The sequence below is a fragment of the Capra hircus genome, chromosome 20, assembly GCF_001704415.2.
Source record: "Capra hircus breed San Clemente chromosome 20, ASM170441v1, whole genome shotgun sequence".
NCBI classification, from domain to species: Eukaryota; Metazoa; Chordata; class Mammalia; order Artiodactyla; family Bovidae; genus Capra; species Capra hircus.
The window spans coordinates 4,041,167-4,065,557 of NC_030827.1; the positions used below are offsets into that span (position 1 = coordinate 4,041,167).

Sequence of the window (24,391 nt, forward strand, 5' to 3'; positions counted from 1 at the left end):
GGTAGAAGGTAGTTTCACTCTGATGTGTACAGAATGTATTTCTTCTTATTTCAGCTACTTAGGACTTCAAGGTTTTGAGAAGCAATATTGCATGGCTAAAAAACAGTGATTATTGCCAGACTATCTGGGTTCACATGCTGACTTCACCATTAATTAGCCTATTGACATTAGGAAAATTACTTAACTTTTCTGAGCCGGTTTCTTTTTTTATGTTTTTATTGATATAGTTGATGTACAGTATTATATAACTTACAGGTGTACAACATAGTGGTCTACAACTTTTAAAGGTTATATTCTATTTACAGTCATTATAAAATATTGGCTAGGGAATTCCCTGGTGGTTCTGTGGATAGGAGTCTATGCTTTCACTACTAAGGGCGCAAGTTCAATCCCTGGTTGGAGAACTGAGATCCTGCAAGCTGTGAGGCAAAGCCAAATATATATGTATATTATATATATATATGTAGACATGTAATATATAATATATACTCCTTGTATAATATATCCTTGTAGCTTATTTTATACACAGCAGTTTGTGCCTTGAGCCTGTTTCTTAATCTGTAAAACAGGTATAATAATTTCTGCCTCTTAGGATTCTATGACTAGTCTTCAGACTAAATGAGTTAATATATTAACACACTTAGAACAGTGCCTGGCATGTAGTTACATAGCTGTTCACTTTGATAATGATAATGAGCACAGTCTGTGGACGGGTGTCTTTCATTGACTTCGGACAATTCTCATTTTTTATTTTTGGCTACACTGCTTGGCTTGTGGGATCTTAGTTCCCCGACCAGGGATTGAACCTGGGCCTCCAAAGTGAAAGCGCCGAGTCCTCACCACTGGTCAGCCAGGGGAATTGCCACAACTTTGCATTTTTATCGATTGTGATGTCTGACCTAGGATCTTCCCTACCTGAGCTTTTCTCCACCCAACATTCTAGTTCTGAGGCAGAATTCTCTGTTCTACTTCAGGTTGCCAGAGTCTTCGGCTTAAAGGGCTCCATAATGAAACTGAAGCAGGGATCGTTTCTGTGGTACCTTTACCTGGACAAACTGTATTGCTTATTATCTGTGAGAAATGTGAAGGCATTGGTGGAATACTTTCACCTTCTTGACGTGCACCGCAAGAAAACCTTGAATGGTCAGTACTTCCATAAGTACTTCTTCTGGGTCATGACTGGGTTTTTAACGAATGTGCAGGAGAACTTACAGGGCCAGAAACTAGTTCATTAACATAGGTGTTACATCTTTGAAATGAAGCACAGAGAAACCCCGCCCGCTGAACCTTGATGGCGGTTCAGTGAGGCAGATAAAACAACAGGCTCTGGGACTAGACCTTGGCTCCACGCGTTGTTCCTTGGTGACTTGCAGAATGTCATCATCCTCTTTTAAGTCTAATTTTCTTCATCCGTAAGGGAGGCTTCTAATACTGGAGTCCAGCTCATGGCTGGAAAAGAAGGATAGCGAGGGACTTCCCTGGCAGTGCCGTGGTTGAGTCTCCGCGCTTCCACTTCACGGGGCGTGGGTTCAGTCCTGTTTGGGAGCTCAGATGCTTCATGCTGCATCAGTTCACTTCAGTTCAGTCACACAGTGCAGCCAAAAAAAAAAAAAAGGTGATGAGATTAGATGACATATGGAAAGTGCTTAGCACCGTGCTCGGCATGCTCTAAGGGTTTAATGTGTTCATTACTGTTACAGCTATTCCTGGCGGCCGACCCCTCTCAGGCCTAACCCTCAAGGGTCCCTTAGCAAAACTCCTCCATAGACTGGGAGAACTGCGTCAGAGGATCTGCAAGGCCCCTTCTAATTCTTGGTACTTGTGACTGAAAAGTGTTGGTGAGCTCAACCCTGCTGCTGAGTGCACAAACTAACAGAAGACCGACTGCAACACTTCAGGGCTGTTTGTTTGGCGTTTGTTTCTCTTTAGACCTGGGAATGGCAGTGGCACCCCACTCCAGCACTCTTGCCTGGAAAATCCCATGGGCAGAGGACCCTGGTGGGCTGCAGTCCATGGGGTCGCACAGAGTCGGATACGACCAAGCGACTTCACTTTCACTTTTCACTTTCATGCATTGGAGAAGGCAATGGCACCCCACTCCAGTGTTCTTGCCTGGAGAATCCCAGGGACGGGGGAGCCTGGTGGGCTGCTGTCTATGGGGTCGCACAGTCGGACACGGCTGAAGTGACTTAGCAGCGATATGGATAAGGTAGGGCTTCCCAGGCGGCGCTAGCGGTAAAGAACCCGCCTGCCACTGCAGGAGCTGCAAGCGATGTGGGTTTGATCCCTGGGTTGGGAAGATCCCCTGGAGAAGGGAATGACTAACCACTCCAGTGTTCTTGCCTAGAGAATCTCATGGACAGAGGAGCCTGGAGGGCTACAGTCCACAGGGTCACTGAGAGTCAGACAGGACTGAAGAGACTTAGCATAACTAAGGTATCCTATTCACTCATTTTAACCTGAGGGAGAGAAATATCATTTATCAACAAGGAGTTTCTTCCATAAAAATTTTTTAGAGTTCATTCAATCCTTACAAAATAATAAAGATACCTTAATTTATTCATACTTTTGTGCCCCAGATTTATACACAGCATCTCACCAAATCTTCCCAATAACCCAGTCCTAGATAAGACAACTGTAGGGCACCTTGATGTAAACAGAGAAGCTGGCCCCAAAACCCAAGGGTTTCTGACTCTAAAGCCCATATCAGTCTCACCAGTGTTTGCTGAGCAGTCTGATCTCCCTGGTAACAAAGTCACTCCCCACTGATGCAACGCCCGAGAGATGAAGTCATACTCGGGTCTGGTCACCAAGGGACCGGACGGTGACCTGGAGGAAGGCACAGGCTTGAGCTTTGCCTGCCAGGGATGTGGTGACGCAGTGCCCTGGATGCTTCGCCTGAAGTCGGCCGATGGAGTAACAGTATCTGTTAACTAGCTACTGAGCCTTACCGTAAAGCATTCCTCACGAAGCAAGGACACAGGCGTCACCATGTTTGCACATGGTGTGTTCCCAAGTGCTCACACGTGGTGGGACACGCGAAACCCTCAGGTCAGGACACTGTGTTGACTGGCTCATTGTACCTTTAGCCTGCTTCAGCCCGGACTCCAAACCACACAGACCTGCTTTACAGATTTAGTGGGGCCATGTCCTGTGCAGGAGACACAAGACAATTAATGTGATTAATGTGTGCATGCTCAGTTGCTCAGCCATGTCTGACTCTGCGATCCCATGGACTGTAGGCCACCAGGCTCCTCTGTCCATGAAATTTCTCACGCGACCATACTGGAGTGGGCTGCCATGCCCTCCTCTAGGAGATCTTCCGGCCGAACGTGGGTCTCTTGCCATCTCCTGCAGTGGCAGGTGGGTTCTTTAGGGCTTTAACACTTCAGGGCTTTTTTGTTTGCTCATTTGTCTTTTGGTTTTTGTCTCTTTTAGGACTGGGTATAAATAAGGTAGGGCTTCCCAGGTGGCGCCAGTGGTAAGAAACCTGCCTGCTGATGCAGGAGCTGCAAGAGAGGTGGATTTAAAGCCCTCTGTAATCAATGGGCAAGAAGGAATCACATGTAGACAGTTACACTTGAGAATCTCTGAAATCTTATGGGTGATCTGTACATACAACTTGTACAGCCACATACCACTGTGTAAACATATCCCCATGTTTGTTTCTCCCAAATAACACTCCCTGACAGATGATGAGTGGAATTTCAGGCAAAAACCTTCCCTGTCCTTTACAGTTTTTTCTTTTTTCCCTCCGATTGTATATGACTGCAGATGCATTAACTAATGTGCAAAAGATACAGCTTCACTGTAGAAAGAGCAAGGCTGTGGAGTCAGATGGACCACATATGAAGCCCAGCTCTGCCACTCCGAGTGTGGTCCTCAGAGCAGCAGCGGCCACATCACTCGGGAGCTTGTTAAGATGCAGACTCAGTAGTCCCGAGCCAGTTTCTAATCACAACCGCTGTGTTTACAAGATCCCCAAGTGATTGGTACGCCCATTACAGCTCGAGAAGCCCCACGCCTAGTTATCACCCAAAGCTTACTGTGCAAGGCCGTGTAGCTGCCCGGGTTCCGTGACAGGCAACACTTAAAGCGCCCAGCACCTAAGGTGGCTGATGATAGTTCCCTTCCCCACAGTCAAGAGCATTTACGTTACATAAGCATGAGGCACAGTGATGCTTTTATAGAAGAGGAATGATTTTTAAATTTCTCGTTTTAATTCTCTCAAGTGAAAGACCCAGGTGAAACGTCAGCTTTTCCAAGAGCGTGTCGTAGGTCCCCAGTGAGAACTAAGCTCTCCTATGTGCGAGGAGCGCTGTGAGCCTTTTATTGATATGTCTGCACATCGGTCTGTTCCATCCAAGCCCTGTCCACTCTCCCCTTCTTCACAAGTCCGGGCGCAGTGGAGCGTGTAGTGGCAAAGCCAGAAACCAAGTATCATCATTGCTACTGCCGCGTCAACAAGCTTCCAACAGGACCCAACTGTGGCTCCCAGATGTCGAACATTCTGGAACTGTTTCAGAATAACCCGTCTCATCTCCCTGTCGACAGATGTGCTGTTTTACCACTTCCTCCATCACGTGACTGACTTGACACGGAACCAGATCACCGTTGTGTTCAACATGCTGGACTGGAACGCAGTGGGCGAGATTGGCTTCGACCAGTTCTACATGCTGGTGTGTATACTGCTGGCGCAAGAGGTGAGTAGCCAGCCAGGCTCGGGGGCAGAGGCGGCAGAGCTCGGCTGCTGCCACCGTGTCGCCGAGGGCGGCGCCAAATTGAGAGTGCGGCCCAAGTTCTCTTCTTTCCACTTGAAACAGGAAGAAGGAACGGGGGAGTGCTACTTTTGGTTCCTAACTGGTCCATCTCTACCCCAGGGGTTTCGAAAGGTTACCCAGCTTCCCTCCCACTTTGCCTTTATAAAGAACAAATCTCATCCCATCACATCGCTCCTTGGCATGCCCTTCCTTGCCCCTTCTAGCTGGCGGGTCTTAAATAATCACCAGGAACCCCAGTTGCCTCTCTTCCTCAGTGATCCCTTTCCTCAGAATATTCTGAAGGGGATGAGTGAGCACGACCAGACCTGCTCGTCTTTGGGTGCCCACCCTACCTTGCACACACTCCCAGTGTACTCACCTCTTTCCCTTTCCTTCAGGAAAGGCACCTCGTGTCTCCATCATTTTATCACCAGTGCTGAAGTGTTCTTACATAGGTTATCAGTGAACACAAGGAAACGCATTCCACTGAGAGCTGCATCTAGCAGAGCTAGCCACTCCAGACAGCATCAGCTCCCCTTGAAGGCGGATGCTGCAGCAGGGTCCGATACGCTGACACAGCGCCCTTCCGGCCCTGAGCTGCCGTGATTCTGCCCTGTGCTTTGAGCTCTCTAGGGAACGGACTAGTGACTAGATGAGTCTCGATGTAGCGCGTTTAGAAAGTAGCACTGACAATACTATTCCTTTCCTTATGTTTTCCTCTCAAAGCAGAACCATTTGGAAGAGCAATTTATCTTCCGCCATTCCCGGCCTGTTTTTGAGTTGCTTGACCTGGATGGGGAGCTGAAAATTGGCCCAGACAACTTGCACATGTACAACTTTCTCTTTAATATTAAAAAGCAGCAACTCAGAGACCTCTACTATAACTTCGACATCACAGGTGACCGCGTAAGTGCAGGTCCCTAGCGTGTGGCCTGGCAGCGTGCCTGCTCAGCTGTGTGCGACTCTTTGTGACCCCCTGGACTGTAGCTCACCAGGCCCCTCCTCTGGGGGGTCTTCCCGACCCAGGGAGCGAACCTGCATCTCCTGCATTGGCAGGTAGACTCCTTACCCCTGAGCCACCTGGGAAGCTGTGGCCTGGCAGCCCCTGTCCAGAGCTACAGGACTGTGTCCTCTGCCTACAGTGGGGACAGGGGGGGAGGAGGGAAGGAGAAGCCTGCGGGAGCGTCACAGCACTGGGATCACAAAACCCCTGAGACGGACAGGCCTGTGGAAGAGAGGGCTGAGTAACTGCGACATCAGATAATGTGGATATAGAATTACAGAAGTTTAGAGAAGGAAACTGTTGGAAGTTTAGCTGAAAGAAAGATATGGCAGGAAGTGGTCTTAAGAGGAAGGGTTACAGATTTTAATAAGTAGAAACGAAGAAATTCTTAGATGGGAACACACGAGTTAAATTCCAAGAGAAAACAGTGAATATCTATTCCAAGTCCATTCAGTGAATGGCCGATTCCAAGTCCATGCTGACTAGCAAGTGAGAGCTCAAGTCTAAGCTCTGAACAGATGGACCACACTGTGAAGCAGCTCAGATGCACCTAACACACCTGGACTTCAGGCAGCAGAAGTAAGAAAGTGGCCCTGGTGCCCTCTGAGCCCACAGCGGACAGTCTCTGGCTCGAGACTACAAGCAGACAGTAATCAGTCCTCATTACTGCTGCTAAGTCGCTTCAGTCGTGTCCGACTCTGTGCGACCCCACAGATGGCAGCCCACCAGGCTCCCCAGTCCCTGGGATTCTCCAGGCAAGAACACTGGAGTGGGTTGCCATTTCCTTCTCCAATCCATGAGAGCGAAAAGTGAAAGTGAAGTCGCTCAGTCGTGTCCTACTCCTAGCGACCCCATGGACCGCAGCCCACCAGGCTCCTCCATCCATGGGATTTTCCAGGCAAGAGTACTGGAGTGGGGTGCCATTGCCTTCTCCCATCCTCATTACTGGGGCTCTTGAATCAAGTTTCCAAGGTTTTAAATGAGAAGTGATTACAATCCTGCTCCCATCTGAAACAAAGTATCAAATCCTTTCTGAAATAACTTTCCTTTTTTCCTCCCCAACACAAGCTTCTTAATTACAAGGAATTTAAGCTGTTTACTATCTTCTCCATGGACAAATATCAGGAGAGTCAGAAAGCAGAGAAAGAGAAGAAGAAAGAGAAAGCTTTACTCAAAAAGAAACTGTCACAAGTTAACCAGAGCCAGAGAGAGAGTCTTCTTGGAATAAAACCATTTGAAAGTATAAGTAATTACAATTGTTAACATATCTTAAAAATAAATTTAGAACCTCAAAGTATCTCTGACTTTTACACATCAGGGTTGAGTGTTCTTCAACCCACAGATTCTTACCCTTGTTAACCCTGAGGCCTCACATGACTCAGCGATGTAATCTTCTCTTTTTTGACATGTCTCAATTCTGCTGTTGCTTTTCAGACCAACCCTGTCCACTGGGTCCCCGTGTGTCAGCCACCAGCTCTTCCTGGAGCTGGGCAGTTGGAAGACGATGCTTTCCTAAGATTTGCCACAAGTGGTCCAATACTTTCAGAATTCTAGTCTCCCAATCCTTAAGGCAGAAAACAAACTTCAAAATGCAAATGCGCCTCCACGTGTAAGGGAAACTGACATTTAAGGATATGGGGACTGTGTTCTTCCTAGAACTTGAATGGCTCTTTGATGAGTTAGGTGCTTAAGCAATTATACCAAATCTACTAGGGTAAAATAATTATTACATGTCTTTGTATAATTTTAATTTTTTGTGTAAATAATGCCTTGAATAATTTTTAAGTGCTTTTAGCATGGGATTTGTGAATCCTCCCTACCAGACTGTACTGTGATATTAAATATTAACTACCATTCAGTTAAGTGCTTGCTATGGGTAAGGCAGGGCTTTAGACACATGGCTTTTTTAATCCTCCTAACCCTGTGAACTGTTACTCTTAATTTACAGATGAGGATATTGAGGTGTCAAGATTAAGAAACTACTTAAGGTTCTTAATGACTCACAGAGTTCAAATTCAAGGTCAGTTAGATGCCTGTGCTTAGAACAACTGATCTAACTCACTTCAGTCCTGGCAGATCCTGTTTAAGTTTTAAGCTGACATTTCACTGGCTCAGAAACCCCTTCTGCAGAATGCTAATTACGACATCTCCTTCGACCATAGATTTGAGGGACAAGTTTGGTGACTGGAGGAATGCAGCCCGTTTCTGATACACCAAGGGTTTCTTAAGGATACACCACGTAATATAACTGACCCCAGCATTCAGAGTACTTAATAATCATCAACATTACTTTGTCAACATGCACCAGACAAGAATACTGCTTATCAAGGATTGTCATTCATAAGTCAAAGTTGTAATGACTGAGATCATGTTAATTACTATGAATATCCTTTATATTTACCCTAATAGTCATGAGATCTTAATAACACACTGATGAGTAATGTTTAGAAACCAAACCTTCTCTCTTCTCCAAAATGGTACTATGAAAACTAAATGGAACCAGCAAAAGACCAAAAAGTCCCCCGAAACACACACCTCTCGATTTCTGGTTTATACGTGGGGATAATGGGGTTGATCTCAAGAACTGTTGCAAAGGCCAGGGAGATGGAGAGCATCACACCTGGAACAATGGTCTTCTCCTCTGATTGGTGAACAGTTAATCCTCCAAGGAGAACACCCTCTGGCAAACAGGTTTGGATACCACTACACCTATAAGAGTATTGTACTGAGAGACTAGCAGTATCTGGCTGGAAAAGGACAGCAAGAGACTAACCGTCATTTCAAAGGGCCTCACCACACCACCAGGCTTACCTTGGGACGGGTTTCTGCCTCTTTTCACACAGCCTCAATAGCTTTTGCTACCAGACCTTACGACCCAGGTGCGGTTCTGGAAGGAGAAACTGTGAGGTCTGAGGAAGGGAAGTCTTCTCTCTCCCATTTTCCCAGGGGGGCACTCTTGAACTATATAAAGGGTAACTCAACGATGGTATATTGTGGACGCTTTAAGTTTCATTATCCACAGTGAGTTAATCCACTGTGCTATTAAGGGTCGAGTTTAGACCAAGCATGTTTAGGTAAGTGTTTGGATGGCAGTAAAAAGCTATGCCACAGTTCCGTTAGCATTCCTTGGTCAGCAAAATGTATGTTTCCTGAGGAGTCTCAGCAATGGTGGAGGAGCGGCACTGGGGGGACAGGAGAAACGCAGGTGTGGCTGCAGATATGACTCCAGCTTCAGCCCAGGGCCATGGGACTACAGGTCCACCATCTCCATCAGCTGCAAAGGGGAAAGAATTTTACAGGAAGCTAACTATGCAAAATGAAGTGACATCTCTTGTACTAGTTCTTAGCCAAGGACTAGAAAAGGCCAAATCAACTTGGCGAACACCTGCTGAGAGGGCCGTTATCCATGTCCTGAAAATTCTCCTATAATCTCAGAGTGGGTAAGATCTTAGGAATAAAACCAAGAAGCCATAAAATACAAGACTGATAGACAAAATGTTTACATGGTAAATTACACAAAAACAAATGGTAACAGATGACAGAAAACAGATCCTATATTAAGGGCATTATATCCTTAATATAGAGAAAATATTTACAAATTAGTAGGATAAAGACCGAAATGGATTAGGAAAATGGGCAAACAGATAATTCATAGGAGGAAAAAACAACAACAACAAATAGCCTTAAAATATACAGTACAATGCTAAGTTTCATTCAAAGAAAAAACACAAATTAAAATCACATGACACAGGTTTCCACCTAGACTGTCAAAGATCAAAAAGTTGGTCAGGGTATAGGAAAATAAGAGCAGACACAGTCTACAGCACTAAACTGGTAAAGCTCCATTTGGAGGGCAATTCAGCGTCTGCTCTCTACATGTATACAATGATCTAGCAACACTCTCTCTTCAGCAGTGTATTCCACGGCTGTACACAGACACAAAGATGTAACTACAGAAAGGGCATTTCACAGGAGCACAGTTTACAGCACCGGAAGTCTAGAAAGACCTGGGGTGCTCCTGACAATGGGATACCACTGCAGCTCTGAGAGGAATGAAGCAGATCCAGCTCTGGTTATAGGGAACAATCTCTAAGATTCACCAAAATCAAATGCCTAGAATAGCGTATGTTATTTATGAAAAAGATAAGGCAGGACGGGTGAATATAGTCACACACACCAGAGCAGTGGTTCTCACACTGGGAGCAGCAGTAGCAGCATCACCTGGGAACTCTTGGAAATGCCAATTTTTGTACCCCCCACCGACTCAGACCTACTAACTTGGAACCTCTGGGAGAGGAGTCCAGCAATCTGTATGTCTTTTAAAATCTGTGTTTTTAATAAGCCTTCCAGGGAATTCTGATGTACGCTGAAGTGTCAGAACCACAGTGCTAGAATATCTCTAAAGACACCCAGAAAACTGGGGCCAGCTGTCACCTCTGGAGAGAAGTGCAAGATGAAGAGCAGAAGCCAGAGAGACTTTTCCATGTTCGGATTTTTCCCCACGTGTACGTGTTGCCTGCTTTAAATAAAAACTCAACAATCAAAACCTGCCACTTCGATCCAAAATGGAAAATCCTTCTGAAAAACTGAATGATGGGTTTTGGTTTACAGCATGATTCTTCAAAGGAAAAAACAACCTGCTGAGACCAAGGCTTCAATGCAGCACATAGGTATATCTATAAATGACCATGTATGGTTTGATGCAGCAGAGTCTAGGTTCGGTGATAATGAACTTGTTATTTACTGACCTGGAAGGTTTTTAAAACGTTTTTAGAAGTTTTACCAGAAAGAAGCAGATTACCCTTACTGTGCACAGTAATAATAGTTAAACACCCAGAATAAAGGCAAAGACAAAGAGAAAAATTGAACTTTTTTTTTTTTAAAAAGCACAAGAACCCTACATACTAAAATTGTACACATCAAGTATTGGTCCAATCTTATATCAATCTATTTACAATTAAACAGCACCATGGTTTTCTCACCTAGGTTAGTTAAACATGCCCAGAAAATTGTTATTCAAAGTATATGTTCCTTTAAAATAAAATAAACTCTTAACAGAGCTCAAATCCTCAACAAACAAAAAACCTTTTACCAACCATAGATAATTATATCACCAAATTTACTTAAGAAAAATAGGTTTGAACATTTTCTTCCTCCAGTTGACAAACTTTGAGAGATGCTGCTGTTTAATGTGGCACACAAATTAAGAAACATTTGGATGACAGGGGCATTATACTAAAACACCCTCACATACCTCCACCTCCACATATAAAAATATTCCTTTGGAATTAATGCTGCTGTCCCCTCTTGAATTTAGATTCAATTATCAGCAAAGCTAAATTAAATGTAGCCACAATCTTTAAAATGATTGCATAAAAAAAGAGAAACAGTTAAAGCTCTTAGAAACACGCTACATTACAATTATAGATATTGTATCTAATCAGGCTATAGGAAATTTAATAACATTTTAAACATAACATTTAAACTAAATAGCAGTTTCAGTCTGCTATTGAAATTAATAATGGTGCTTCACATCCAAAATGAGTGTGGAGGTCTGATTATTTCCCATTTGAGAACCACGTAAGTGCCTTCTTGCCTCTGCTTCTCCATCTCATGGATTCCCAGGGGTTCAGAGATATTGTATGTGCTAGCCCTCTTCTCACCTATGGAACCAACTTTGAAAAGGCTCCGAATTAAATACAATCCTTGGCAGCTTTATTCCAGTCATTGTACAGAAGAACCAGGTTATGCCATGGAATTTTTCAGTCTTATAATCTACAGATGCTTCTTAATTTGCCTCTTTGCTATGAAAGATGAGAGAGGAAAATTCTCATCCACCACAAGTACAGGTAACAGTGAGCTATGGTAAGCACTGAAGTATAAAGCAACGCATCACCATCAGGTCTCACTGCCAATGTTTAAGTGATGTCAGGAAATTTTTCACTAGTAAATTATGACTTGAAATTTTTTTTCTGAAAGATTGAAGACAGGCACAATTTTCCTAGGCACAGACAGAACGGGTTTTCCTTACACCCTTCCTGCACACTGGGGGAGAGAAGATAATTACTTTATTGATTCTGTGCCTTCCCTGGCCTAGTATGCATGCATTTTGGGCACAGTTAGCTCTGAAAGTTCTAAGCAGAGTAGGTAGATCAATGAAGGTATTATCTAGTAGTGACCTTCTAAGCCTGGATATGAAAACAGCTTCATTATACAGACATTTCAAAATACTTATGCAGCAAGAGGACAATAGACTTTTCAACTAAGTATCAGTTGAAAATCAGAGATCTGAATGCACTGACTAAATTATTGCCTAGTGTTCCAGAGAGATGCCTGCCACCAACGCGTTAGAAAGGCACCAAAATTTAGTGTGAACGTAAATAAGGAGCTCAACCTGTGAGCACGGGAGCAGCGATACTGAAGCGCAGCTTGCCAGTCTCTATGCCTTTACGGCTAAGTATTACTTGAGCAAAGAACTAAGACCAGAAAAGTTATCGAACCTCAAGTACTGCTCTGTTAGTGTCCATTTCAAAAAGCTCAAGTTTTATAACTGTTATTGATAATTTCTGGAAATTATATTTAAGAACTCTGTATTCATAGGTGCTTGGTGCTGTTCTTCATGGGTGCAATCTTCTAGTTACAGTCCAAATCATTTAAATACAGACATTACATAGTTGTTGGGTATTTTAAAATAAAAGGTTATCTATTTCTTAACTGCCTCTTGAATTAGAAACTGTAATTACATGAGTCTCAAAGGCTGGCTCTTTGTGTTTTATTAATTACTTTTGTTGGTCTCCATCACAGATGGAATTTTTCACTGGTAATTCCTCAGAACTAAATCCATTCATATGGAATTCAGAGCAGTGAAAATAGATTTCACGCCATAGAGTAGGAAATGATAATAATAAAAAGCGGCATGAAGGCTTTGGGGACAGCCAACAGGACTAGGTCAGTTCTCAACTGGTGTTGGGTTCTGCAGAGGTTGGCTCATTATAACCTGTACGACATAGTCCTTTGGGATCTTCAGCTCTTCCAATTTCATTTTGTCGGTGAGAGGTCTGCCAGAAAAGAACCACCGCTGACTGGCTGGTTCCACTCCTTCCGCAGCATGCAGCCGTCTCTTCATGTGGTACACTGTGTCTGTGCTGCGGACCACAAGTTTGAGGTCTTTGCCAGTGGACAGGCGCAAACGGAGCTGAGATTCATACCCAGAGTTGGGCGGTGGCTCAGGAATATCCAGAGTCTCTGTGCCGCTCTTTTCCTCTATCATGTTGATTGGTGGTGCCAAGCAATAGACTGGGAGCTGGTATCTGTTCCCCAGTTCATCATAGCACTCTGTAAGTGCACCTTCAGAAAGAGAAGAGATGAAAAAGGCTTTAACCGAAATGAATGCATTTTTTTTACACTGTGCAAATGCTCAAATGTCTCCCTGGCTTGCCACTTAAAAGGGGGAAAAATGTGAAATAAGACCAATCTCTGTCAGTGGTCTACGACCTTTATCGTGGACGGCCCATGACCAGTTATCTGGAAGAGTACAAGTGTTAGCTGCTCAGCTGTGCCCGACTCTTTGCGACCCCATGGACTGCAGCCTGCCAGGCTCCTCTGTCCATGGGATTGCCCGGGCAACAACAGTGGAGTGGGTAGCCATTCCCTTCTCCAGGGCATCTTCCTGACCCAGGGATCAGACCTGGGTCTCCCGCGTTGCAGGCAAATTCTTTACTGTCTGAGCCACCAGGGAAGCCCCAATTATCTGAGTGTTTATCAAATGAACCAGGACCCTAGCTCCTTACCCTCACACTTCTAAGTCATTTCATACCTGATTTACACTTTCATTAGAAAAGGAAAAAAAGCTTACAAAATTCCAATTTATTACTATATCAATGCTCAGACCAAATTAAGGGGAAATTCAAACTGCAGTGGGATATCTTTTTAGGAAATGAATCAGCTAACCTTAAAAAAACAAACAAACAAAAAAACCAGATCTCTAAGCCCAATTCGCCACAATAGCATCCCAGAGTGGTTCTATTAATGCCTAGACTTCCTTTGCCAGAAGACCTCAGTCCAAAGAAATCACAAACTAGAGATGACAAGCTTACCAGCTGCCGCTGGCTCATGGCTTATATGTGAATCTCAGCACAATTACCACAGAAGTGGCTGAGGTGTTTTATTTACCCTACTTGTTAGTCAGTCTGTTACAGAGAAGCTACGGGTTACAAAGGAAGAATAAAAGAAGTATGTTTATAACCCGCTACTCAGGGGAGGGGATAAAAAGTGTTTGTGGTTTACAAGAAGATATTCATGGTTAATTTCTTTATAAACTGCATTGTAATTACCAGAGCTTCCCTTGGGGAACTTGAGGGCATACTGAATGAATGCTTTATTGTAAGGTATTCATAATGTGTCCTTTGTTCAATATAGATAAAAACCAAAAACATCTATATTCGAAACACTCATACACAGGCTAATGAACATGGGAAGTGGGACATTGAGAAATGGTTATCAATGAACAGGTGAGTTAATAAACTGATCTCTGTGGTCACTATCAACAGGCTGAAAATACAAAGAATTCCACATGAGACTGGAACAGTCACCAGCGCACCAAGGGCTGACCTGGGCCTGCCTTCTAAGCTGCGTTACGATGGGCTGGGGTGAGACCTCAGTCCCCAAGCGCTCGTCCCCGTGAATCTCCCCTTCCTCTGCGTTTAATGTCCAGCCTCTGTGTTGTTCATTAGTTAATCTGAACACTGCTACGAAACTGCAGATGGACATGTTTCAAGCGCAGCTGCGATCACCAGCAGCTTCCTAAACTAGCAGCCATCACACTGTAGTATGTTATTTCTAAAATCAGCTGTGCAAACTTCGCTGTGTACATACTTGATACAGCCTTGTTCTAAGGCAAAGAAACCTACCAGTGTCTTTCAGATGGCCTGATCATTAGGAAAACTAGCAAAGAGAAGGTGGAGAGTTCATTACAGACTCATCATCTCTCTCAGCAAAATACCTTCAGACACACATCCCACTGATACCAGCCGGACAGGTACAAGAGCATATAAATATTTATATGCATGCATGCTAAGATCCTTCAGTTGTGTCTGACTCTGTGCAACTCCATGGACCGTAGCCCCCAGGCTCCTCCGTTCACGGGATTCTCCAGGCAAGAAAACTGGAGTGGGTAGCAATGCCCTCCTCCAGGGGATCTTCCTGACCGGGGGATCAAACCAGAGTCTCCTGCGTCTCCTGCATTGCAGGCGGATCCTTTACCACTGAGCCACCGGGGAAGCCCATATGTTTACATAACTGTTCTATTTAAAGAAAGTTCTCTTAGAGAGGCACCATTCTACACCTTGGTTTTGGTTGCTTCTTTTTGACCATGCAGTATGACATGCAGGATCTTAGTTCCCTGACCAGGATCAAGTCTGTGCGCCCCTGCAGTGGAAGCGGGACATCTTAAATGCCAGGGAAGTCCCAGGAGACCAAGCTAAATCTCTCCTTTTGGAATCAGGTGACCATGACGATATTCCCAGCCTTGTTATTAATTAGGTGTAAAACCTCAAGCAACATTCTTTAACCTCAAATACTTTTCTCAATTAGCTAAATGAGGCAGGATAAAAATGACCTCTAAATTGGTTTCCAGGTTTATACACGCTGCTTCATATTCATGCACCACAAGAGACAGAGAAGAGGAAAGCAAACCAAAGCTGTCAAACTGTAGGCAGAATCATGTTTTGACCAAAAAGCAGCCTGCATTTTTAGCCTCCCGAGAAACGAGGGCGAGGGGTGCTGTGGCAGCGTCTTGCACAGGGCTGGGCAGCAGTGCAAGCCAACCTTACAACAGATGTACAGCCGACCAGGCACTGTGGGCTTCCCAGACCTGAACACTCACTTCTTCATCACAGCGGAAAGCTGAGTCTTTCCCCACCTGCCCTTCAGCCCAGTAAGTCAAGGGTTCGGTTTTCAGATTCAAATGGCAAAGAATAAAAACTCCATGAAGAGGTACAGCTGGATGGCATATCTTCTTATTCCAGCTCAGGAAGCCTCACATCTATAATGCTGGAAATAAACTATCCAGATTCTACTGCTAAGAAGCTCCTATATTCCAATATTTTGGGGAAAGGTAACATAAAGGACAGAAATGGTATGGACCTAACACAAGCAGAAGATATTAAGAAGAGGTGGCAAGAATACACAGAAGAACTGTACAAAAAAGATCTTCACGACCAAGATAATCACAATGGTGTGATCACTCACCTAGAGCCAGACATCCTGGAATGTGAAGTCAAGTGGGCCTTAGAAAGCATCACTACAAACAAAGCTAGTGGAGGTGATGGAATTCCAGTGGAGCTCTTTCAAGTCCTGAAAGATGATGCTGTGAAAGTGCTACACTCAATATGCCAGCAAATTTGGAAAACTCAGCAGTGGCCACAGGACTGGAAAAGGTCAGTTTTCATTCCAATCCCAAAGAAAGGCAATGCCAAAGAATGCTCAAACTACCGCACAATCGCACTCATCTCACATACTAGTAAAGTAATGCTCAAAATTCTCCAAGCCAGGCTTCAGCAATACGTGAACCGTGAACTCCCTGATGTTCAAGCTGGTTTTAGAAAAGGCAGAGGAACCAGAGATCAAATTGCCAACATCTGCTGGATCATGGAAAAAGCAAGAGAGTTCCAGAAAAACATCTATTTCTGTTTTATTGACTGTGCCAAAGCCTTTGACTGTGTGGATCACAATAAACTGTGGAAAATTCTGAAAGAGATGAGAATACCAGACCACCTGACCTGCGTCTTGAGAAACCTATATGCAGGTCAAGAAGCAACAGTTAGAACTAGACATGGAACAACAGACTGGTTCCAAATAGGAAAAGGAGTACGTCAAGGCTGTATATTGTCACCCTGCTTATTTAACTTCTATGCAGAGTACATCATGAGAAAAACTGGGCTGGAAGAAGCACAAGCTGGAATCAAGATTGCCGGGAGAAATATCAATCACCTCAGATATGCAGATGACACCACCCTTACGGCAGAAAGTGAAGAGGAACTAAAAAGTCTCTTGATGAAAGTGAAAGAGCAGAGTGAAAAGGTTGGCTTAAAGCTCAACATTCAGAAAACGAAGATTATGGCATCTGTTCCCATCACTTCATGCGAATTAGATGGGGAAACAGTGGAAACAGCATCAGACTTTATTTTGGGGGGTTCCAAAATCACTGCAGATGGTGACTGCAGCCATGAAATTAAAAGACGCTTACTTCTTGGAAGGAAAGTTATTACCAACCTAGATAGCAGATTGAAAAGCAGAGACATTACTTTACCAACAAAGGTCCGTCTAGTCAAGGCTATGGTTTTTCCAGTGGTCATATATGGATGTGAGAGTTGGACTATGAAGAAAGCTGAGCACCAAAGAATTGATGCTTTTGAACTGTGGTGTTGGAGAAGACTCTTGAGAGTCCCTTGGACTGCAAGAAGATCCAACCAGTCCATTCTGATGGAGATCAGCCCTGGGTGTTCTTTGGAAGGAATGATGCTGAAGCTGAAACTCCAGTACTTTGGCCACCTCATGCGAAGAGTTGACCCACTGGAAAAGACTCTGATGCTGGGAGGGATTGGGGGCAGGAGGAGAAGGGGACGACCGAGGATGAGATGGCTGGATGGCATCACCGACTCGACAGATGTGAGTCTGAGTGAACTCTGGGAGTTGGTGATGGACAGGGAGGCCTGGAGTCGCAAAGAGTCGGACACGACTGAGCAACTGAACTGAACTGAACTGACTGAACTTCAATTTATCTAACATGAAATTTTCTGGTTTACTCTGTTCTTCACTTCTGCCAGTCAAATTATATTGGAAACTGAACTATAAATATGTTCCAGTTTTAAACTAAAAAATAAATATGCAAAAAATTCAGGCCATGAAGTCAAATATTATTTACTTATATTTTTAGACTAGTTTTATGGATTACCCTCTACCCACATTAAATATCTGAGTCCATAAAGTATCAAAAAATTAATCAATATAGACCAGAGCTGAATACTACCCCAGAATTACCTATACAGAGCAGAATGACTCCTCTGTAAGCTCAAACTCTTTTGAACAACACATTCCCAAATCCCCCACCATTTTATGGCCCTGTATCTTTTTATTAAAGACAAAACTAACGGTATTCTCTATCACTTACTGAACACCTAGAAGTGTTAGGGTATGTCACTGGTGCTGAGTACAGAAGGTTACGAGAAACCCACGACTGTCCTCGATCCCCAGGAGCTTATCATCAAGGAAAGCAGACACAGCATAACCAGCAAGGATTTAAACACACATTGATGTACTGAAAACCAGGCACAGGAGCCAAGGCATCACACCACAGTAATGGGGCCAGAGCTGGGAGAGCCAAGAGAGAAAAAACTCTATAAAAATAATGAGTTCTAGCATGGCACAGGGAGCTTCCCTGGTGGCTCGGGCAGTAAAGAATCTGCCTACAACCCAGGAGACCTGGGTTCAGTCCCTGGGTTGGGAAGATCTCCTGGAGAAGGGAACGGCTACCCACTCCAGTATTCCTGCCTGGAGAATTCCATGGACAGAGGGGCTACATACAGTCCATGGGGTCACAAAGAGTCGGACATGGCGGCACAACTAACACTTTACTTCACTACAGGCATGACACAATACACATGAAGGGCATCCCAAGAAATGTGAATTATATGGAGATAAGAATTAATATAGGTATGGAATAAAAAGCGGCTTTGCTGAGGTGAAATGCAGAATCAACTGTGTGAAATTACTAAACAGCAACAGTGAAAATCTAATAGGAGGGTTAGGGAGTTTAGACTTAATAATATAGAAAATTTCTAAAGGTGGCTAATACTAGTCCATCAGTTACTCCTACAAATACTGAGTGCCTACTATATGCCAAGCAATATCATGCCAGTGAACAAGACAAAGCCTAAAGATTCTTTTATTATTTGCATGAAACGAGAGTGACTGACTGGAATTAGGGGAACCAGCTAAAATGATTGCCTAACAATGGAAAGAAACATATCTGAAAGAACTGGTGGTAACTGGCAGGACCTAATGATAGACTCTGTGTGTGCTTAGTTGCTCAGTCGTGTCCAACTGTATAGCCTGGCAGGCTCCTCTGTCCATGGAGATTCTTCAGACAAGAATCCTGGAGGGGGTTGCCATGCTCTCCTCCAGGGGATCTTCCCAACCCAGAGATCGAACCCAGGTCTCCCACACTGCAGGCGGATTCTTTACCATCTGAGCCACCAGGGCTTAGGAGAGGCAAGTCACCTACCTAGGAAATGAGAGTGATAAAGAATTCAGGGTTACAAGACTCTTTGCTTAGTCTTAACTGCTGTAGGTACGGGGAGATACTTCAATCGAGTTATCTGAAGGTAACTGAAGCAGCATACCGGGAAAAAAGTAAAAGCCGTGTGTACAGTAATAATCTTGAATGTACAAGCTTAAACATAAAAGCAAACACTTAGGGGCTTACTAGCTCTGTCTGGGCACTTTATATACAATGACGTTTAATCCTCACAATGACCCTGTAAAGTGAATTTATCATACTCATTTTACAAATGGGAACACTGAAGAAGAGAGAGGTAAGCTTGTCCTGGGTCAGACAGTAACAGAGTAAAATAATCTGATTCCTGAAGAAGTAAATGCATGACTCACGGATAAGGCTTCAGGGCTTGTAACAGCTCTACTGGACTCTCAGGTCAATGATACGGCTAGTGGGAGGAAGAAATGCTCCTGGAAAAAGGCAGAGGACAAACACAAGAGGGATGAAAAGCCAACCGCGAGCCACAAGGCACAGTGCAGCCCAGAATGCATTGCCAGTGCTGTTAGTGGCTGAGCAGAGGAGGACACAGGAGAGGAGGCGGAAGGAAGTGGTGACCAAGACGTTTCAGTGCTCTGAAGCCACCACGTGTAGTGACAAAATGGACATATTGCTGTCAATGTTTCATCTGCAATATTTGAGAGGAGAGTGTGAAAAACAGAGTATGGTTAGAAGATGCATAGTTTCCCTTAAAGAAACCCTGTGTATAAACACAAAAGGGAAGGGACCACTCTAAAAGCTGCTAACATAAGGATTTTTTTTAACCTTTCCAAAAATCACTCCTAGCTATGTTTGTGTTTGCAATTTACAAAAGGTTTTTAATTATCACCCACTGACCACTGATAGTGCAGTTCATCTAACAGTTCTCCACGAGTTCTAAAGATGTTCTAGCCAGGGTTGCTTAGATTGCTCGCCAAATGTTCTTTGTGGAAGTACACCTGTCTTTTACTCCTCCTTCTCCTCACAACACCATTACAGGCCTCAACCGAGTCCTAGCAGAGAGACAGATGGCCACAGGGATAACTGCCGCCAGGCCGCTGCTTCCCCTGGTTAGGAAGCCCCGAAAGCTCCCCAGGGCAGGAAGAAAGCTGCCAAGACTACCTTCTGTCCTGATCTCATGCATAATTGTTTGAAGTTGTTTTTACTTATCTTCTATCTAGATGACTGGCTCAGATGTTAAATTTTCCTTGTTTTCTATGGCTGCTTTTAATTTGGCTGCAAAATATTTCACAAGAAAATTATAAAGACAAGACTAAATTAAATACCAAATAATAAAAATAGCTTTATTAAATGTCATAACAGCTAATACTTTACTCTTTCTCAAGCAGTCTTTCAGATTAAAAAAAAGACATCTTTTTAAGCATTCAAAGGCCTCACTGGTTTTCCCTCTATGTTTAAGACCAGCTAGCTCTTCAAACTTTTACTATGGAGACTTGCAGTGTTACATGATCAAATTTGAAAATCAAAGTTGAAAATCAATTTTTATGGAAGGAAACTTTTGAGGATATTAAAATGTTATTTTGATTGCAGTCATGGGTGTTTATATGTCAAACAAAGTTGATCAAACTGTATACTTCAAATATGTGTTATTTAGTGTTCTTCAATATACCTTAATATCGTTGAAAACATTTTTTGATAATATTGAAAACATACTGGCAATCTGATGGAGGAAATCTCCCTCCCAAAATTAATCAGGAAAGCTGTGTGCTAGAATTGCAAGGCTTGCATCACACTTGGGGGTTCTTCCAAGGATGAAAAAGGAGGTCTTTATTTTTGGCTTCACTGTTCAAAGTGACCAAGAAAGCATGAACTCTTCAAAAACCATGACTTCCTAAAGCAACAGAAGACCTACACGTAAGTAACTTGGACACAGCTAAACAGGAAAAGAACCCTGAAGCAACAAAGAATGGGAAGGAAAGAAATCCTGGGTTAGACCTGTGACTCAGGCAGCCCACCGTTCAGTCTGTCAGAGGAACAGAAGATTGGAAAAGCAGCAAATCTGACAGAATGAACAGCGGCTCTGGAGCTGTCACACCAAAATTTTAGTTTGGCTTCTAATCTTAGACATAGTTTCCTCAAGGACTACAGTATCTACCTCACAAAGTTAAGGATTAAATAATAAAACACATGCAAAATTGACCACTACATATAATGAACTCATAGAAACATTCAATAATGTCAGTTCCCTTCTCAAGGAAGTTTTAAATCTCAGAACTAGACTTATGGGGGGGAGCTCACCAACAGCAGTATCACAGAGGATCAAACAATTTCATCATGTTTGAGTCCACTGCTTTAGGCTTCACGAGGTCCTCTGTAAACACCACAATGTCAAAAGGGCCATCAAAATTACCCTTCATCCAGATATTATGAGCAGTCTTTCAAAACTAACAAATTACAGGCTCCCTCATGCAAACTCTTTACTGGGAATTAAATTAAGCTTATGTCTGGTAATCAGGCTTTAGGAGAAGCAGGTTCTGGTATCTTATCCCACCAAATTAGCTACTAAGACCGGCATTCAGAAGCACCAAGACGATCATCTCTTCTAGCAAGCACAGGTGAAAAGTGACTTAGTCTGGATGCATTACCAAAGTCGTATGAAGGTTCGACCATGACTAAGAGCTTGTGTAGCATCTGGCCACATTTCTAAGAAGACACTGATCTTTTAAATCCAGCTCCTTAAAAGGACAGAGGAATAGATCAGCAGCACTTGTATCTGGTTTATTTAGCTGACCCAGCTTTACAGAAGTAGGAGCTGAGGTAGTATATGTCTTGGGACCACATCAGAAATCCTTTCCCTCCATTCTCACCACCCAGAATGGAAGAAAGGAGGTCTTCTTCAGAGACAAGCCTACTAAGTCAGGGACAAACTCCCACCTCAGCTATTTTAGGGACTTTGTTGCTTTATTTGAAGAAAAAGGGTGACAGCAGCTGAGGAGCAGATAAAGCTACATTGTGTTATTCCAAATCATTTTTGTCTTTCTGAAGATAAAGAGAGGAAAAGGATACAACGTTTATGATAAATCAGCCATCAGATCCTTTATTAAGACCCTGTTTCATTTCCAGATACTAGTCTGGTAAAAATTCCCTGTCTCTCCTGTATGTACAGGAGGTTCATGCTTCTGTTCTTAAAATTTTACCTTCATGAATTAAGTTTATTAAATGACAAATTCTTATAGGGACCTTTAAAGGACTCAGAATTCATGACTTGCTTCTTAATGGGCCTCTAACACACTAATGCATTTCCTGCCTGTCCATGTCTTAGAGAATCCACTTGTTTCTCTTTACTATTAATAGAACTATATCATTTTAAAGTACTCTGTATAGTGTGGGAGGGACTTAAAATGGTAGATATGGAATTAACATTGGAGATTACTTGTGTAGTAACTTCACAGAAAACACAGATGAAATGACTTGACCTTGTAATTTAACTGCTTCAGTTAGTTAGATCTAGGACTTGAGTTTAAAACCCAACTTCATGACTTCTGCCTCGGAAAAATGACAGAACTTCCCTGTGCTTCAGTTTTCTCATGTTTAAAACAGGTACTGCTGCAGGTGGTTATCACAGGATGAAAATTAAATAGTGTCAACTCAAAACACGAATTGGTAGTATTTTATTATTCTGATTTTCAGTCCACGATTTTTTATCATGTTGGTTCCCTAAATACAGAAATGCTTTCCATTAATGATACTTATAAGCTCCCTGGTTTTTAAAAACTTAAACTGCATTATATGTAATTTAATTTATTCACATTTGATATATTTTGCAGTAAGAAAGACCAGGAAAAAGGAAAAAAAACCTGGACAACTCCTTTTCCACCTGTATTTTGAAGGTGATTAAAAAAGAGGTATGTTTTAAAGAATACCATTTTCTACTTCTCATATCCTGAAGCATGAAAAAGGACAAAAGAAGTTGGCCTTCAAAAGTTCATCTGAAGAACTGGTCATGTTTAGCAATGAGAATAATAAAGTTGGGGTTTAGTCTTTAAGTATGAGAAAAGTGTTTGGGGAGTGGTGAATAGCTCTTCCTCCTACACAAGGATGGTTAAGAGGGGAGTTTTTACATGTGAATTGCAGGGAGTTGGAAAACATACTAACTGTAGATGCCAAAGGAAAAAAAAACACTTTTCTAGAAGTCAGGGAACCTTCCATGGAAGGCAGGGAAAGGAAGCAGGCAATTTTAAAAATCCTTGTAAATCTTCTAAATAGTAATTTAAGAAAGAGCATTAAATCCTCCTCTTTACAACATAAACATATATTGTTTCTGAACAAGCTTTCACTGAAAATATCTGAATAACCACTATGAACCAGACTCTGTGAAAAATGAAAATAAAAACCACCACCCTTTTTTTCACCCTGTTTATGCTAATTTGGGCAAGCCACTTAATCTATAATCTGGTTTCACAGGCGAAATACTGTTTGGGGGAATTTTAGGTACTGATAAAACAGTACTTAACTAGAAAAAGAAAATAAGCTCTAAGAAATTTAAGACCATGAGTGAAAAAATGCTGTGTAAATAACGAAAAATAAAGCTCTTTTAGAATGGGGAGGCTGTGGAAAAGAAGCACCAGACATTAGAACCATCCAGGGAGCTTTTTCCACAATAGTACACTATTACACATGTTCACACCATCCTCTACCTGAGTCATAATTTCCAGTGAAAACATACCTTCATATATAAAATCCCCAGGTAGTTTTCGGATACCAACTTCCCTCTTCACAATCGCTACTGCCTTTTGAGAAAAACAAACTAAAGACTTCTCACTGACAATAACAGAGGAAGATAATTTAAAAGCATAGACTTATTTTAGGTTTGCACAAGGCAGGAATATAATGAATATGACCTGCTGACTGGAATTAAGATAAAACACATGCAGTTATGAAGGGAACCACTGTACTAAAAAGAAAAGAAAGGGGAAATACAGGAAAAAGGTTTTTTGTTGTTTCCTTGAAACACACAAACAAAGGGCATGGAAACGCACAATGTTCATGCACACAGCACTGCCACTGAACGCAACAAGCCCGAAAGAGCACAGTCCTTGCTGACTCACGAACACGCTCCACGTGGCTTTCAGGCTTTGGAGAACTTTTCATAATGCTTACACTGGGAAGATAATATGAGTAAGGCTGAGATAACAAAAAGATTACGGGAAGAGAAGAGAGGATGAGACGAAAACAGAAAAGGAGATGACTGAGAAAGGAGCATATGTCCCAGGATCTCTTCAGGCTGCCAGTCTATGGTCAATTCAGTGACCGTGTGAGTAATGCTGACGGCTGCAGACAAAGGGGATGGGCACGAGT

At 43.0% G+C, this 24,391-nt stretch overlaps 2 protein-coding genes and 1 long non-coding RNA gene across 4 annotated transcripts in view; 1 reads left to right on the forward strand and 2 right to left on the reverse strand.

Annotated features, from left to right (window-relative positions):
- EFCAB9 (EF-hand calcium binding domain 9) lies at positions 988-10,459 on the forward strand. 2 transcript variants are annotated; one of them, XM_013972701.2, is made up of 4 exons: positions 988-1,143; positions 4,555-4,703; positions 5,490-5,666; positions 6,832-7,051. In XM_013972701.2, exons 1-4 carry the CDS (start codon positions 1,008-1,010, stop codon positions 7,024-7,026), a joined length of 657 nt encoding a protein of 218 aa, XP_013828155.2. In that variant the 5' UTR covers positions 988-1,007; the 3' UTR covers positions 7,027-7,051. The 2 variants fall into 2 exon arrangements, 1 of the variants encoding a protein (XP_013828155.2); XR_001919778.1 differs by lacking the exons at positions 988-1,143; positions 5,490-5,666; positions 6,832-7,051 and adding an exon at positions 10,106-10,459 and having other exon boundaries at positions 3,326-4,703.
- LOC106503307 lies at positions 1,134-5,505 on the reverse strand. The gene is made up of 3 exons (XR_001296948.2): positions 5,140-5,505; positions 2,952-3,151; positions 1,134-1,574 (listed from the first exon to the last, which is right to left on the reverse strand). It is a non-coding gene; the product is annotated as an uncharacterized LOC106503307 (long non-coding RNA).
- UBTD2 (ubiquitin domain containing 2) overlaps positions 10,622-24,391 on the reverse strand; it is a 61,903-nt gene continuing 48,133 nt past the window's right edge. The window contains exon 3 of the mRNA XM_018065496.1: positions 10,622-13,110. Coding sequence (XP_017920985.1) covers positions 12,713-13,110 — 398 coding nt within the window. The 3' untranslated portion in view covers positions 10,622-12,712. The remainder of the gene's footprint in view (positions 13,111-24,391) is intronic.